Raw genomic sequence first — 17,017 nt, forward strand, 5'->3', positions numbered from 1 at the left:
GTGTCCCCCAATGAGTGGCTCGGAGAAAAGGATTTTACGGTGAGTACACAAAAATCCCTATTTCTCCTTCGCCACATTGGGGGACACAGGACCATGGGACGTCCCAAAGCAGTCCCTGGGTGGGGAACAATACAACCAAATAACTCTGTGTACCATCTGACTACAAATGCACGACGGCCGCCTGCAGAATACGTCTGCCAAGGGCTGCGTCCGCGGAAAATTGAGTGTGGACATTGTAGTGCTTTGTGAAAGTATGCAGGCTAGACCATGTTGCGGCCTTGCAAACCTGCTCCGCCGTTGCCTGGTGCCAAATGGCCCAGGAAGCACCCATCGACCGAGTAGAGTGTGCCCTAACCCCCGCCGTGATAGGTCTGCCCCTGACTCGTTAAGATTTTTGGATAGCCGATCGGATCCACCTGGCTATCGTGGCTTTAGACGCGGCTGAACCCTTTCTGTGACCCTCCGGGAGCACAAAGAGGGAGTCCAATTTGCGGAAGGGAGCAGTCCTAGAAATGTACCTCCTGAGAGCCCGTACCACGTCCAAGGTGTGAAGGGCCTTTTCGACCCTATGTCTCGGCTGTGGGCAGAAGGAGGGAAGAATGATATCTTCATTAAGGTGGAAGGATGACCCCACCTTAGGGAGAAAAGCCGGAGATGGGCGTAGGACTACTTTGTCCTGGTGGTAGGAAAGGAAGGGCGCCCGGCAGGATAGTGCGGCCAACTCCAAGACGCGCCTGATAGATGTTACTGCCACAAGGAAGGCAACCATCCAGGAGACGATGGTCAGCGAGACATCCTGCAGAGGTTCAAACGGAGATTCCTGAAGGACGCTTAGGACCAAATTGAGATCCCAGGTCTCTAACGGCATTCTGTAGGAGGGTACCACGTGGGAAACCCCTTGAATAAAGGTCCTGACTTGTAAGTTAGCAGCAATCTTACGCTGGAACAACACCGATAATGCGGAGATCTGACCCTTGAGGGAACTGAGCGCCAGGCCAGAATCCAAGCCGGACTGGAGAAATTCCAGAATGGAGGGAATGGAGAAAGCAAGAGGAGGGCAACCGCGGAGCCTGCACCATGAGAAGAAGGCTTTCCAGGTGCAGTGATAGATGCGAGCGGAAGACGTCTTGCGAGCGCTGATCATGGTGGCGATGACCTGCTGGGAGAAACCTGCTTGAGTTAGGATCCAGGTTTAAACAGCCACGCCGTTAAACGTAGGGCCCCTGAACTCTGGTGGTAGATCGGTCCTTGGAGAAGCAGATCTGGGCGGTCTGGTAACCGCCAGGGGACGTCAGATACGAGATAAACGAGCTCCGCATACCATGCGCGACGTGGCCAATCTGGGGCGATAAGAATCACCGGAACCCCCTCCATCTTGATTTTTCGGATCACTTTCGGCAACAAAGGAAGTGGAGGGAACACGTACGGGAACTGAAACCGATGCCATGGGGATATCAGTCCATCTACCCAGACGGCCCGGTTTGTTGAAAAACCTCTGGATGGAGTTCCCACTGCCCTGAGGCGAGACCCTGACAGCTGAGAAAGTCCGCCGCCCAGTTCTTGATGCCTGGAATGTGCACTGCAGAAATGGTGGAGTGGTTGGTCTCGGCCCAATGGAGAATGTGGGAAACTTCCTGCATCGCAGCCCTGCTGCGGGTACCCCCCTGATGGTTTATGCACGCCACCGCTGTGACGTTGTCCGATTGAATTCGGATTGGGTGACCCGCGAGCAGGAAATGAAAGCGTCTCAGGGCAAATCTGATAGCTCGGATCTCCAAGATGTTTATGGGAAGTTTCGACTCCCGAATCGTCCAACGCCCCTGGGCAGTGTGGTGGCGAAACACCCCTCCCCAACCGAGGAGACTGGCGTCGGTAGTCACCACCAGCCAATGGATCGGGAGAAAAGACCTCCCCTGGTTGAGAGAGGATTCCAAAGTCCACGATTTGAGCGCTTGCCTGATCCGCGGGGGCAAAGGACATGGCCGGTCGAGAATTAAGGGACTCCTGTCCCAACTGTCGAGCAGGACATGTTGGAGGGGACGGAGATGCATTTGAGCGAAGGGGACCGCTTCCATTGCGGCCCCCATCTTCCCCAGGATCTTCATGGCAAACCGAATGGACTGCGGACAAGGGCGACAGAGCGTCCGGGCTCCCTGCTGAAGCACTTGGTTCTTGGACCGAGGAAGTAAAACCAGCCCTTGGACGTGTCCAGGATCATGCCTAGGAAAGAGATCCGTTGAGCTGGAACAGGGGAGGACTTGTCCAAGTTGATTAAAAAGCCCAGGCGCGAAAGGTAATCCAAAGTAACGCGGACGCTAGCTTCGCAGGCATGATAAGACGGACCTTTGATCAGAAGGTCGTCTAAGTATGGCAACACGACCAATCCCCGGGAGTGTACAACGGCCATGACAGCCGCCATGATCTTTGTGAATACCCTGGGCGCAGTGGCAAGACCGAAGGGTAAGGCCGTGAATTGAAAATGGTCCTCTAGGATGGCGAAACGGAGGAACCTTTGATGTGGCGGAAAGATTGGGATATGAAGATAAGCATCTTTGATGTCTATTGATGCTAGGAACTCGCCTCTCTCCATCGAGGAGATGACCGACCGGAGGGATTCCATCCTGAAGTGACGTACTTTTACGTACTTGTTTAGGAGATTCAGGTCCAAAATGGGGCGCACCGTCCCGTCCTTTTTTGGCACGACGAAGAGGTTTGAGTAAAAACCTCTGAATCTCTCGTGTTCCGGAAATAGAACGATGACCCCGTTTTGGCGGAGGGATTCGATGGCGGAGGGATTCGATGGCGCAGAGAAGAGCGCGAGACTGAGCTCCCGAACCTGGGAGACGAGAGGGAAAAAACCGTGCTGGAGGGGAGGCGGAGAATTCTATTTTGTAACCAGAAGACACCAGGTCTCTGACCCATTCGTCGTGAATGACGGAAAGCCAGACGTGTTGAAAAAGAAGCAGGTGTCCGCCTACTTTGGAGGTGTCGACTGGAATACTCCCCGAGTCATTGTGAAGGAAATCTGGAAGGCCTGGAACTTCTGGTTCTGGGTTGTCTAGGTTTTCCTCGCCAAGACTGATTCGGTCTGTAAGAAGGCCGAGAGTCTGTCTGTGCGGGTAGATCGATCAGATCTGGACAATGCTGTGGAGTAGGACCAGAAAAGGCTACTGCGAAAGGGGTGAAAACGAAAATGTTGTTGGCGCTGAAAGGCAGCTTTAGGCCTGTGTTGAGGGAGAAACTTGCTTTTCCCTCCTGTAGCATCGGAAATAAGCTGGTCCAATTTTTCTCCAAACAGACGTCCGCTCTGAAAGTGAAGGGAAATCAGAGACTTTTTTGAGAAGGAACCCGCACGCCACTCTCTAAGCCAAATAGTTCTCCTGTTGGTGATGGCGTTTGAAGCCGCGGTTGCTGCACAGTCCGCTGCATCTAATGACGCGTACATCACAATCTGCAGCCATAGCAATTTGTTTGGCGAGGTCCTCCGCCTCAGATGGAAGAGCCTGGTCCTGAATGGATTTTGCAATGGCATCTGCCCAGAAAACCATTGCTTTGGCGACCCATGCCGCAGCGAAGGAGGGAGGAACCGGAGGCTTCATACACTGAGCGCACCAGAGAATCTAACTGGCGTTCTATGGGATTTTTGATTGAAGCCCCGTCAGGTACAGATAAAAGCGTTTTGGTAGCCAAACGCGATACCGGAGGATCTACCAACGGTGGTTCAGTCCAATCTTTGACCAGATCTGCGGAAAAGGGATACTTTGATTCCAGGGCCTTTTTTACCCGTAAAGTGTCTATCCGGTCGTTCCCTGTGCCGCCGAACTATCTCTAGGAAGTCTGGATGGGAGGCGAACACCTTATGGGATCGCTTGGTTCTCGTAAAGGAAACTGAGTGATCCAGAGCTGAATTAGGGTCATCATTAACCTTTAGCGCATGATTGACAGCCTCAATGAGGGAGTCAACAGTTGATCGGAACTCCGGCGAATCCGAGTCCAGGGACACCTCATACTCAGAGTCGTGATCGCTTCGAGCCCCTGGAGAGGGTGAGCGAGAAGTGGAGCTACCAGAGGCTGAATGGCGTGGTGAATGCTCAGGAGAGGTAGTGCGGATCCGTTTTTTGGATGGTCGTACCTCTTTCGGGTGAGAGCGGCCCCTGCTGGCCGATGATTCTCCTGTTATAGAGGGGTCTCATAACCCAGGAAAATGAACGCCCCGCTCCCCAGAGGGATCATGAAGGGATTCAATCGCTTTGGCTAGCGAAGCCATGGATTGTGACAGTGACGCGGCCCACTCAGGGGGGCTAGATACGCTGGGGCCGGTAGCGGCAGAGGGCTCTTGGGCACATTGGGCATCACAGGCCAAACAGAGAGGGGAGCTTTGAGGCCGAGGAGCCTGGCAGTTGGTACACGCAGTAAAAAAGGTGGTATGTACCTTAGTGGTCTTTTTAACCCTTGACTGCGACATGTTGTACCCCAATATGAGAAAAAAAGAGGCTGCTAGTGGAAGCTGAGGGGTAACGCTGCAGGGAAGCACTTAGTGCCGTCTCCTTACCCAGGTCCTGTGCACCGCAAGTCGGAAAAGAATCTCCAGAGCTGCTGGCGTGTGGAAGAAGCAGGCCGGCGCTGCTGAGGGAAGATGGCTGCCGAGAGTTTGTGGAGAAGTCTCGCAGGGAGCGAGAAGCGCCAGGACCGGAGGCGGAGCCGCAAGAATGACGCGAGCGTGGGCGATGCTTACCGGGATGCGGCCTGTACTAGGCTGAAGCCGGGGACTAAATTTTCGTCTTCGGCCGGCGCGCACCGCCGGAAAGATGCCACGGAGTCCTTACCGCCATGGAGCCCTCCCAAAACGTCGGAAAACACGACCCCTTAACTGCACTTACCCCTATGGAGAGAGGGGGGGGGGGGCCTGAAAACCTCGGATCTCCTGTACCAGCCTGATGTAGGATTCAAGGTAGATAGGACGGTGCAGGGTTAGGGGAGCCTCCATCATCCACCATCCCCTTAAAAGGTGGTGGAGAGGAACCGTCCGCCTCCTTCCATCATCCGCTTTTTCAGTGGTGATGCAGTGGGAGGCTGCACGGACGCCACGGTGGAAGAGTGCCTCTGAACAGCCGAGGGTGAGACCTGGTGGGCAGAGCAGATGTCCGGCAATAAGGCCTGGATGTAGAAGAGGATACTGGATACTGGAGGTGACACTCCAGTGCTCGTCTGTAAAACAGGGGGGAGATCGGTGCCCTTGAAGGGGCCCGTCGCCCCAAAAGTCAGCTCAGGAAGTGGCATCCCACGTCGCAGGAGAGGATATGGAGAGGTAAAACTCCCGTGCTTGCCTGTTGTTGGTTAGGGGAGATCGGAACATGAAAGAATACGTCACCCTTTCGTCCAGAAAAGAAGGTTTAACTCCAGTGTGCCTCCTACGGACACTAAGCTTGAACTGGGTATCTGGAAGCCAGCATGAGGGTGTATACTGCAGGGGAGGAGCTAACTTTTTTTGTCTCAATTTAGTGTCAGCCTCCTAGTGACAGCAGAATAATACCCATGGTCCTATGTCCCCCAACGTGGCGAAGGAGAAAAATGCTTTTTTTTTTTTGCACAAAAATTATTTTTTCGCCCCTGGTTTTGTATTTTCCCAATGGTAACAGGAGAAATTGGACCCCAAAAGTTGTTGTCCAATTTGTCCTGAGTACGCCGATACCCAATATGTGGGGGGGAACCACCATTTGGACGCATGGCAGAAATCGGAAGGGAAGGAGCGCCGTTTGCAATGCAGACTTAGATGGATTGGTCTGCAGGCGTCACATTGCATTTGCAGAGCCCCTGATGTACCCAAACAGTAGAAACCCCCCACAAGTGACCCCATATTGGAAACTAGACCCCCCAAGGAACATATCTAGATGTGTTGTGAGAACTGCGAACCCCCAAGTGTTTCACTACAGTTTATAACGCAGAGCCGTGAAACTAAAAATCTTTTTTTTTTTGCACATAAATTATTTTTTAGCCCCCGGTTTTGTATTTTCCCAAGGGTAACAGGAGAAATTGGACCCCAAAAGCTGTTGTCCAATTAATCCTGAGTACGCTGATACCCCATATGTTGGGGTAAACCCCTGTTTGGGTGCATGGGAGAGCTCGGAAGGGAAGGAGCACGGTTTTACTTATTCAACGCAGAATTGGCTATAATTGAGATCGGACGCCATGTCGCGTTTGGAGAGCCCCTGATGTGCCTAAACAGTGGAAACCCCCGAATTCTAACTGAAACCCTAACCCAAACACACCCCTAACCCTAATCCCAACCCTAACCACACCCCTAACTCCAACACACCCCTAACCCTAATCCCAACCATAACCCCAACTGTAGCCCCGACCCCAACTGTAGCCCCGACCCCAACTGTAGCCCCGACCCCAACTGTAGCCCCGACCCCAACTGTAGCCCCGACCCCAACTGTAGCCCCGACCCCAACTGTAGCCCCGACCCCAACTGTAGCCCCGACCCCAACTGTAGCCCCGACCCCAACTGTAGCCCCGACCCCAACGGGAAAATGGAAATAAATACATTTTCTTAAATTTTATTATTTTCCCTAACTAAGGGGGTGATGAAGGGGGGTTTGATATACTTTTATATCGTGTTTTTTAGCGAATTTTTAAGATTGGCAGCCGTCATACACTAAAAGATGCTTTTTATTGCAAAAAATAGTTTTTGTGTCTCCACATTTTGAGAGCTATAATTTTTCCATATTTTGGTCCACTGAGTCATGTGACATCTTGTTTTTTGCGGGACGAGTTGACGTTTTTATTGGTACCATTTCGGGCACATGACATTTTTTGATCGCTTTTTATTCCGATTTTTGTGAGGCAGAATGACCAAAAACCAGCTATTCATGAATTTCTTTTGGGGGGAGAGGGGCGTTTATACCGTTCCATGTTTGGTAAAATTGATTAAGCAGTTTTATTCTGACCCGAAGAATAAACTGCTTTATCAATACGATTGCAGCGATACCTCATTTATATCTTTTTTTTATGTTTTGGTGCTTTTATACGATAAAAACTATTATATAAAAAATAATTATTTTTGCATCGCTTTATTCTGAGGACTATAACTTTTATTTTTTCGCTGATCATGCTGTATGGCGGCTCATTTTTTGCGGAACAAGGTGATGTTTTCAGCGGTACATGGTTATGTATATCCGTCTTTTTGATCGAGTGTTATTCCACTTTTTATTCGGCGATATGCCTTTTTTTTTTACGGTGTTCACTGAAGGGGTTAACTAGTTGGACAGCTTTATAGGTCGGGGCGTTACGGATGCGGCGATACCAAATATGTGTACTTTTATTGTTTGTTTTTTTGTTTAAAGAAATGTATTTATTGGAACAATATATATTTTTCCTTTATTTATTTATTTTTTTTCTTTTTACACATGTAATTTTTTTTTCTTTTACTTTTTTACATGGGGGGGGGGGGGGGGGGAACATCACTGTATAGTGACAGATCGCTGATCTTACACTTTGCAGTACACGGTGTCAGATCAGCGATCTGACAGGCACTGCAGGGAGGCTTCCCGTCTGCAGGACCTGGAAGGCCCCCCGTGGCCATTTTGGATCCGGGGCCTGCAGGGAGGAGGAGGTAGGTGATAGGGTATTCAGGGACCCTCATACCACCCTAACATAGGAGACCCTCCGAGGGTCTCAGGGAAGCACGCAGGGAGCCCCCTCCCTGCGCGATGCTTCCCTGTGCCGCCGGAACGCTGCGATCATCTTTGATCACAGTGTGCCGGGGGTTAATGTGCTGGGAGCGGTCCGTGACTGCTCCTGGCTCATAGTGCCCGATGTCAGCTGTAATAATCAGTTGACACACCGGCGGCGATCGGCCGCGCTGCCCCCGTGAGCGCGGCCGATCAACTATGACGTACTATCCCGTTACTGGGAATTAAGTCTCAGGTCACCTTGACGGGATAGTACGTCATATGGGATTAAGGGGTTAAAAACTATACCCCCCCCCCCCCACACACACACTTTTCACTGTATTAAATTTACCCTTTAAGGGACTTGAAGCAGCGATCGTCACATTGCTTGTACTATACATAGCAGCGCATCAGGAGGATTATAATGACAGCCTTCAGCAGACCTCCGGCCCTCATGACAACCCATCGGCGCCCCACAATAACATCATGGGAGCGAGGCCTACCCCCTACTTTCCTGCAGCACGTGTTAAATGCCGCTGTCTGAGATTGACACCGAGATTAACAGCTGTCCGAGGCACATACGTTTAAGGCCCCTTTCACACATCAGTTTTTTTGCCGTCAGTCACAATCCGTCGAATTTTGAAAAAAAATGAATCCGGCGACTAATGCCGCCGGATCCGATTTTTTTCTCATAGACTTGTATTAACCCCTTTCTGCCATTAGACGTACTATTGCGTCCATGTGGGGTGGGCTTTACTTCCCAAGGACGCAATAGTACGTCATATGCGATCGGCAGCGCTCACGGGGGGAGCGCCGCCGATCGCGGCCGGGTGTCAGCTGTTTATCGCAGCTGACATCCGGCACTATGTGCCAGGAGCGGTCACGGACCGCCCCCGGCACATTAACCCCCGGCACACCGCGATCAAAGATGATCGCGATGTGCCGGCGGTACAGGGAAGCACCGCGCAGGGAGGGGGCTCCCTGCGGGCTTCCCTGAGCCCCCCGCAGCAACGCGATGTGATCGCGTTGCTGCGAGGGTCTCACCTCCCTCCCTGCTCCCTCCAGCCCCGGATCCAAGATGGCCGCGGATCCGGGTCCTGCAGGGAGGGAGGTGGCTTCACAGAGCCTGCTCAGAGCAGGCACTGTGAAGCAGCCTGCACTCCTATCAGATCAGTGATCTGACAGAGTGCTGTGCAAACTGTCAGATCACTGATCTGTGATGTCCCCCCCTGGGACAAAGTAAAAAAGTAAAAAAAAAAAAATTTCAAATGTGTAAAAAAAATATAAAAAAAAATATTCCAAAATAATGAAAAAAAAAATAAAAATATTATTCCCATAAATACATTTCTTTATCTAAATAAAAAAAAAAACCAATAAAAGTACACATATTTAGTATCGCCGCGTCCGTAACGGCCCGACCTATAAAACTGGCCCACTAGTTAACCCCTTCAGTAAACACCGTAAGAAAAAAAAAAAAAACGAGGCAAAAAACAACGCTTGATAATCATACCGCCGAACAAAAAGTGGAATAACACGCGATCAAAAAGACAGATATAACTAACCATGGTACCGCTGAAAACGTCATCTTGTCCCGCAAAAAACGAGCCGCCATACAGCATCATCAGCAAAAAAATAAAAAAGTTATAGTCCTGAGAATAAAGCGATGCAAAAATAATTATTTTTTCTATAAAATAGTTTTTATCGTATAAAAGCGCCAAAACATAAAAAAATGATATAAATGAGGTGTCGCTGTAATCGTACTGACCCGAAGAATAAAATTGCTTCATCAATTTTACCAAACGCGGAACGGTATAAACGCCTCCCCCAAAAGAAATTCATGAATAGCTGGTTTTTGGTCATTCTGCCTCACAAAAATCGGAATAAAAAGCGATCAAAAAATGTCACGTGCCCGAAAATGTTACCAATAAAACATCAACTCGTCCCGCAAAAACCAAGACCTCACATGACTCTGTGGACCAGAATATAGAAAAATTATAGCTCTCAAAATGTGGTAACGCAAAAAATATTTTTTGCAATAAAAAGCGTCTTTCAGTGTGTGACGGCTGCCAATCATAAAAATCCGCTAAAAAACCCGCTATAAAAGTAAATCAAACCCCCCTTCATCACCCCCTTAGTTAGGGAAAAATTAAAAAAATGTATTTATTTCCATTTTCCCATTAGGGCTAGGGTTAGAGTTAGGGCTAGGGTTAGGGCTAGGGTTAGGGCTAGGGTTAGGGCTAGGGTTAGGGCTAGGGTTAGGGTTAGGGCTAGGGTTAGGGCTAGGGTTAGGGTTAGGGCTAGGGTTAGGGCTAGGGTTAGGGCTAGGGCTACAGTTTGGGTTGGGGCTAAAGTTACAGTTAGGGTTTAGATTACATTTACGGTTGGGAATAGGGTTGGGATTAGGGTTAGGGGTGTGTCAGGGTTAGAGGTGTGGTTAGGGTTACTGTTGGGATTAGGGTTAGGGATGTGTTTGGATTAGGGTTTCAGTTATAATTGGGGGGTTTCCACTGTTTAGGCACATCAGGGGCTCTCCAAACGCGACATGGCGTCCGATCTCAATTCCAGCCAATTCTGCGTTGAAAAAGTAAAACAGTGCTTCTTCCCTTCCGAGCTCTCCCGTGTGCCCAAACAGGGGTTTACCCCAACATATGGGGTATCAGCGTACTCAGGACAAATAGGACAACAACTTTTGGGGTCCAATTTCTCCTGCTACCCTTGGGAAAATACAAAACTCGGGGCTAAAACATATTTTTTGTGGGAAAAAAAAAGATTTTTTATTTTCACGGCTCTGCGTTATAAACTGTAGTGAAACACTTGGGGGTTCAAAGCTATCACAACACATCTAGATGAGTTCCTTAGGGGGTCTAGTTTCCAAAATGGTGTCACTTGTGGGAGGTTTCTACTGTTTAGGTACATTAAGGGCTCTGCAAATGCAATGTGACACCTGCAGACCATTCCATCTAAGTCCTCATTCCAAATGGAGCTCCTTCCCTTCCGAGCCCTCCCATGCGCCCAAACAGTGGTTCCCCCCCACATATGGGGTATCAGCGCACTCAGGACAAATTGGACAACAAATTGTGGGGTCGAATTTCTCCTTTTACCCTCGGAAAAATACAAAACTGGGGGCTAAAAAATAATTTTTGTGGGAAAAAATTTTTGTTTTATTTTTACGGCTCTCCATTATAAACTTCTGTGAAGCCCTTGGTGGGTCAAAGCGCTCAGCACACATCTAGATAAGTTCCTAAGGGGGTCTACTTTCCAAAATGGTGTCACTTGTGGGGGGTTTCTACTGTTTAGGTACATTAGGGGCTCTGCAAACGCAATGTGACACCTGCAGACCATTCCATCTAAGTCTGCATTCAAATGGCACTCCTTCCCTTCTGAGCCCTCCCATGTGCCCAAACAGTGGTTCCCCCCACATATGGTGTATCATCGCACTCAGGACAAATTGGGCAACAAATTTTGGGGTCCAATTTCTCCTGTTACCCTCAGGAAAATACAAAACTGGGGGCTAAAAAAATAATTTTTGTGGGAAAAAAATTTTGTTTTATTTTTACGGCTCTGCATTATAAACTTCTGTGAAGCACTTGGTGGGTCAAAGTGCTCACCACACCTCTAGATAAGTTCCTTAGGGGGTCTACTTTCCACAATGGTGTCATTTGTGGGGGGTTTCAATGTTTAGGCACATCAGTGGCTCTTCAAACGCAACATGACGTCCCATCTCAATTCCTGTCAATTTTGCTTTGAAAAGTCAAACGGCGCTCCTTCCCTTCCGAGCTCTCCCATCCACCCAAACAGTGGTTTACCCCCACATATGGGGTATCCGCGTACTCAGGACAAATTGTACAACAACTTTTGGGGTCCAATTTCTTCTCTTACCCTTGGGAAAATAAAAAATTGGGGGCGAAAAGATAATTTTTGTGAAAAAATATGATTTTTTATTTTTACGGTTCTACATTATAAACTTCTGTGAAGCACTTGTTGGGTCAAAGTGCTCACCACACCTCTAGATAAGTTCCTTAGGGGGTCTACTTTCCAAAATGGTGTCACTTGTGGGGGGTTTCAATGTTTAGCCACATCAGTGGCTCTTCAAACGCAACATGACGTCCCATCTCAATTCCAGTCAATTTTGCATTGAAAAGTCAAATGGCACTCCTTCGCTTCCGAGCTCTGCCATGCGCCCAAACAGTGGTTTACCCCCACATGTGGGGTATTGGCATACTCAGGACAAATTGTACAACAATGTTTGGGGTCCATTTTCTCCTGTTACCCTTGGTAAAATAAAACAAATTGGAGCTGAATTACATTTTTTGTGAAAAAAAATTAAATGTTCATTTTTATTTAAACATTCAAAAAATTCCTGTGAAGCACCAGAAGGGTTAATAAACTTCTTGAATATGGTTTTGAGCACCTTGAGGGGTGTAGTTTTTAGAATGGTGTCACACTTGGGTATTTTCTATCATATAGACCCCTCAAAATGACTTCAAATGAGATGTGGTCCCTAAAATAAAATGGTGTTGTAGAAATGAGAAATTGCTGGTCAACTTTTAACCCTTATAACTCCCTAACAAAAAAAAATTTTGGTTCCAAAATTGTGCTGATGTAAAGTAGACATGTGGGAAATGTTACTTATTAAGTATTTTGTGTGACATATCTCTGTGATTTAATTGCATAAAAATTCAAAGTTGGAAAATTGCGAAATTTTCATAATTTTCGCCAAATTTCCGTTTTTTTCACAAATAAACGCAGGTACTATCAAATAATTTTTACCATTGTCATGAAGTACAATATGTCACGAGAAAACAATGTCAGAATCACCAGGATCCATTGAAGCGTTCCAGAGTTATAACCTCATAAAGGGACAGTGGTCAGAATTGTAAAAATTGGCCCGGTCATTAACGTGCAAACCACCCTTGGGGGTAAAGGGGTTAACGAGGGATTGTCTCATGTTTCATCCGTCGTTCTCCGGAGCCGACGAAAATGGTTTGTCCAGCGGCTGGAGACAACGGACAAAGTAACTTTTTTTGTGTCTGTCGAAAAAAACAGATAGCGACGGATCCGTCGCCGTCCATAGTTTGCTCAAATGGAAGCGAATGGGCACCGAATCCGTCAAATGACAGAATCCAGCGATGAAATCCGTTTTTTTTTTTAAACTAAGCATGCTCCGATTTAGTCAGATCCGCTAGTCTGATCCATCGAAAAGACAAATCCGTCGCTTTTTTTCACAATCTGCGAAGGATCCGTCGAGCCAACGGATTGTGACCGACGGCAAAAAACTGATGTGTGAAAGGGGCCTAAGTCATATGTTGCAAAGGGGTTAAATATGTCAAAATGCAGGCTAGTCTATGAAGGTTAAAAAGTTGCAATATAAAAGGTGTTATTGCTTTTCAGACTATTCACCTCTTGATGTCGGTTTCCTTCCCGAATATAAACACTTGCCAGGTTTGTCACTATAAACGTCCATAACTCTTGGTGTGTGGTTAGCTGTAAAGAAATGAAAATTCTACAATAAAAGCAGTCTTTACATGAAATTTTACATATAAACAGCAATGAAGCCCATGCTGCCCACACAGAGCATACCTATGCAAATGGCAATGTATATAGATCGGCAGCATAGACCTATAAGTGTGTGCTATTGATTAATATTGGAGATATACACTACTGTTCAAAGGTTTAGGGTCACCCAGACAAGTTTGTGTTTTCCATGAAAACTCATACTTTTAATAATCAAATATGCCATATGAATTGAAAATCTAGTCCAGACATTGACAAGGTTCGAAAAAAGATTTTTATTTGAAATAATACTTTTCTCCTTCAAACTTTGCTTTTGTCAAAGAATGCTCCCTTTGCAGCAATTCCAGCATTTCAGACCTTTGGCATTCTAGCAGTTAATTTGCTGAGGTAATCTGGAGAAATGTCACCCCATGCTTCCAGAAGCCCCTGCCACAAGTTGGTTTGACTTGATGGGCACTTTTTGCGTACCATACGATCAAGCTGCTCCCACAACAGCTCAATGGGGTTGAGATCTGGTGACTGCACTGGCCACTCCATTACAGGTAGAATACCAGCTCCTGCTTCTTCCCTAAATAGTTCTTGCATAATTTGGAGGTGTACTGTTGTAGGATGAAATTGGCTCCAATCAAGCACTGTCCACAGGGTATGGCATGGCACTGCAAAATGGAGTGATAGCCTTCCTTACTCAATATCCCTTTTACCTTGTACAAATCTCCCAACTTTACCAGCACCAAAGCAACCCCAGACCATCACATTACCTCCACCATGCTTGACAGATGGCATCAGGCACTCTTCCAGCATCTTTTCAGTTGTTCTGCATCTCACAAATGTTCTTTTGTGTGATCCAAACACCTCAAACTTGGATTTGTCTGTCCATAACACTTTTTTCTAAACTTCCTCTGTCCAATGTCTGTGTTCTTTTGCCCATATTAAGCCTTTTTTTTATTAACCAGTCTCATATATGGCTTTTTCTTTGCCACTCTGCTCTGAAGGTCAGCATCCCGGAGTCGCCTCTTCACTGTAAACGTTGACACTGGCGTTTTGCGTATACTACTTAATGAAGCTGCCAGTTGAGGATCTGTGAGGTGTCGATTTCTCAAACTACAGACTCTCGTACTTGTCTTGTTGCTCAGTTGTGCGGCGGAGCCTCCCACTTCTCTTTCTACTCTGGTTAGAGCCTGTTTGTGCTCTCCTCTGAAGGGAGTAGTACACACTGTTGTAGGAAATCTTCAGCTTCTTGTCAATTTCTCGCATGGAATAGCCTTTATTTCTAAGAACTAGAACAGACTGTCGAGTTTCACACGAAAGTTCTTTTTTTCTGGCCATTTTGAGAGTTTAATGGAACCAACAAATGTAATGCTCCAGATTCTCAACTAGCTCAAAGAAAGGTCGGGTTTATAGGTTCTCTAAATAGCCAAACTGTTTTCAGCTATGCCAACATATCGGTACTTGCACAAGGGTTTTCAAGGGTATTCTAACCATCCATTAGCCTTCTTACACAGTTAGCAAACACAAAGTACCATAAGAACAATGGAGTGAAGGTTGTTGTAAATGGGCCTCTATACACCTATGAAGATGTTGCATTACAAACCAGACATTTGCAGCTGGAATAGTCATTTACCACATTAACAATGTATAGAGTACATTTCTGAATAATTTAATTTTAGCTTCGTTGGAAAAAACTGTGCTTTTCTTTCAAAAATAAGGAAATTTCTAAGTGACCCTAAACATTTTGAACGGTAGTGTATGTCCACAGAAATCTTGGAATCTGGTCAGAATCGTGACAATGTTTATGTGGCGAAACTATACTCACCCTCAATGCAGTCGTGAATTGTGCCTCTGCATTATCCATACAGTTCACAGAAATGCAATATAAACCCTGTGTAAAACAAAAAGTGGTTGAAGTCATCAGAAATATTGACAGCCATACTAAACTGAAACCTAATGCAGTTATACGGAGAAAGAAAAAAAAAAAATGTATAAGGCCACATGCACACGTTCAGTGGTGAGTTTTTTACATTTTACTTGAGTTTGCATCAGGTGTTCACGCATGCATGGAGCATCGCAGATTCCCACGTTTTTGGCAGTTTAACAAAAGCAAAACATGTGGAGACTCAAGCAACCGCGATATTCGGTGCATACCCAAGCATCCAATGCAAACTGGAGTAGCGAGCACTTGTGTTCAAAGCTAACGATGACATATGCAATATGACAACCTAATGTTATCAAATTCTGTGTCTTACCTGTGGGATTAAAATGCTCACTATACCCCTGGATAAAATCCTTGAGGGGTCTAGTTTCCAAAATGGTGTCACTTGTGGAGGGTTTTCACTGTTTAGGCACATCAGGGGCTCTACAAACATGACATGGCATCCACTCTCGACTGCAGCCAATTTTGCGTTCAAAAAGTCAAACGATGCTCCTTCCCTTCCAAGCCCTGCCATGTGCCCAAACAGTGGTCTTCCCCCACATTTGGGGTATCGGCATACTCCGGAGAGATTGCACAAATTTTGGTCTCCATTTTTTCTAAGTTACCCTTGTGGAAATAAAAAAAAGTTGGGATCTAAAGTACTTTTTTTTGTGAAAAAGGTAAATGTTAATATTTTCCTTCCACATTGCTTCAGCTCGTGTTGCAACTGAAGGGTTAATAAGCTTCTTGAATGTGGTTTTGAGCATAGTGAGGTGCAGTTTTTAGAATGGAGTCACTTTTGGGGATTTTCTGTCATGTAGGGCCTTAAAAATCACTTCAAATGTGATGTGGTCCCTAGTGATGAGCGAGTATACTCGTTGCTCGGGTTTTCTCGAGCACGCTCGGGTGATCTCCGAGTATTTATGACTGCTTGGAGATTTTAGTTTTCCTTGACTCAGCTGGATGATTTATGGCTGTTAGCCAGCCTGAGTACATGTGGGGGTTGCCTGGTTGCTAGGGAACCCCACATGTAATCAAGCTGTCTAGTAGCCGCAAATCATCTAGCTGCGGCGATGAAAACTAAATCTCCGAACAGTAACAAATACTCAGAGATCACCCGAGTGTGCTCTGGAAAAACCGAGCAACGAGTACACTCGCTCATCACTAGTGGTCCCTAAAAAAAATAGGGATTTTTGTGTGTACTCACCGTAAAATCCTTTTCTCCGAGCCACTCATTGGGGGACACAGGACCATGGGGACACAGGACCATGGGTTATGCTGCTGTCACTAGGAGGCTGACACAAAAAAAGGTTAGCTCCTCCCCTGCAGTATACACCCTCATGCTGGCTTCCAGAGACACCCAGTTCAGTGCAAAAGCAGTAGGATAATAACAACAATATATCCAGTAACATTAGAATATAACATGTCAAACAAACAGTCAAAGACCAAAAAAGGTAACGAGCCGTAAGGCTACCAGGGTGGGTGCTGTGTCCCCCAATGAGTGGCTCGGAGAAAAGGATTTTACGGTGAGTACACACAAAAATCCCTATTTCTCCTTCGCCTCATTGGGGGACACAGGACCATGGGACGTCCCAAAGCAGTCCCTGGGAGGGAAACAATACAACCAAATAACTCCGTGTACCATCTGACTACAAATGCGCAACGGCCGCCTGCAGGATACGCCTGCCAAGGGCCGCGTCCGCAGAGGAGTGAATGTGGACATTGTAATGCTTTGTGAAAGTATGCAGGCTGGACCACGTTGCGGCCTTGCAAACCTGCTCCGCTGTTGCCTGGTGCCGGATGGCCCAGGAAGCACCCATCGACCGAGTGGAATGAGCTCTAATCCCCACCGGGATAGGACTGCCCCTGACCCGATAGGATACCTGGATAGCAGATCGGATCCATCTGGCTATCGTGGATT

General features: G+C 47.1%; 1 protein-coding gene across 1 annotated transcript in view; it reads right to left on the minus strand.

The window, feature by feature from the left end:
* Positions 1–17,017, minus strand: part of MAU2 (MAU2 sister chromatid cohesion factor) — a 96,030-nt gene that overhangs the window by 37,949 nt on the left and 41,064 nt on the right. Inside the window, exons 12-13 of the mRNA XM_069767697.1 lie at positions 15,001–15,066; positions 13,074–13,157 (exon numbers count right to left, since the gene is read on the minus strand). Coding sequence (XP_069623798.1) covers positions 13,074–13,157; positions 15,001–15,066 — 150 coding nt within the window. The remainder of the gene's footprint in view (positions 1–13,073; positions 13,158–15,000; positions 15,067–17,017) is intronic.

This window comes from Ranitomeya imitator, chromosome 1 (genome assembly GCF_032444005.1).
Source record: "Ranitomeya imitator isolate aRanImi1 chromosome 1, aRanImi1.pri, whole genome shotgun sequence".
In the NCBI taxonomy this organism is placed as follows: Eukaryota; Metazoa; Chordata; class Amphibia; order Anura; family Dendrobatidae; genus Ranitomeya; species Ranitomeya imitator.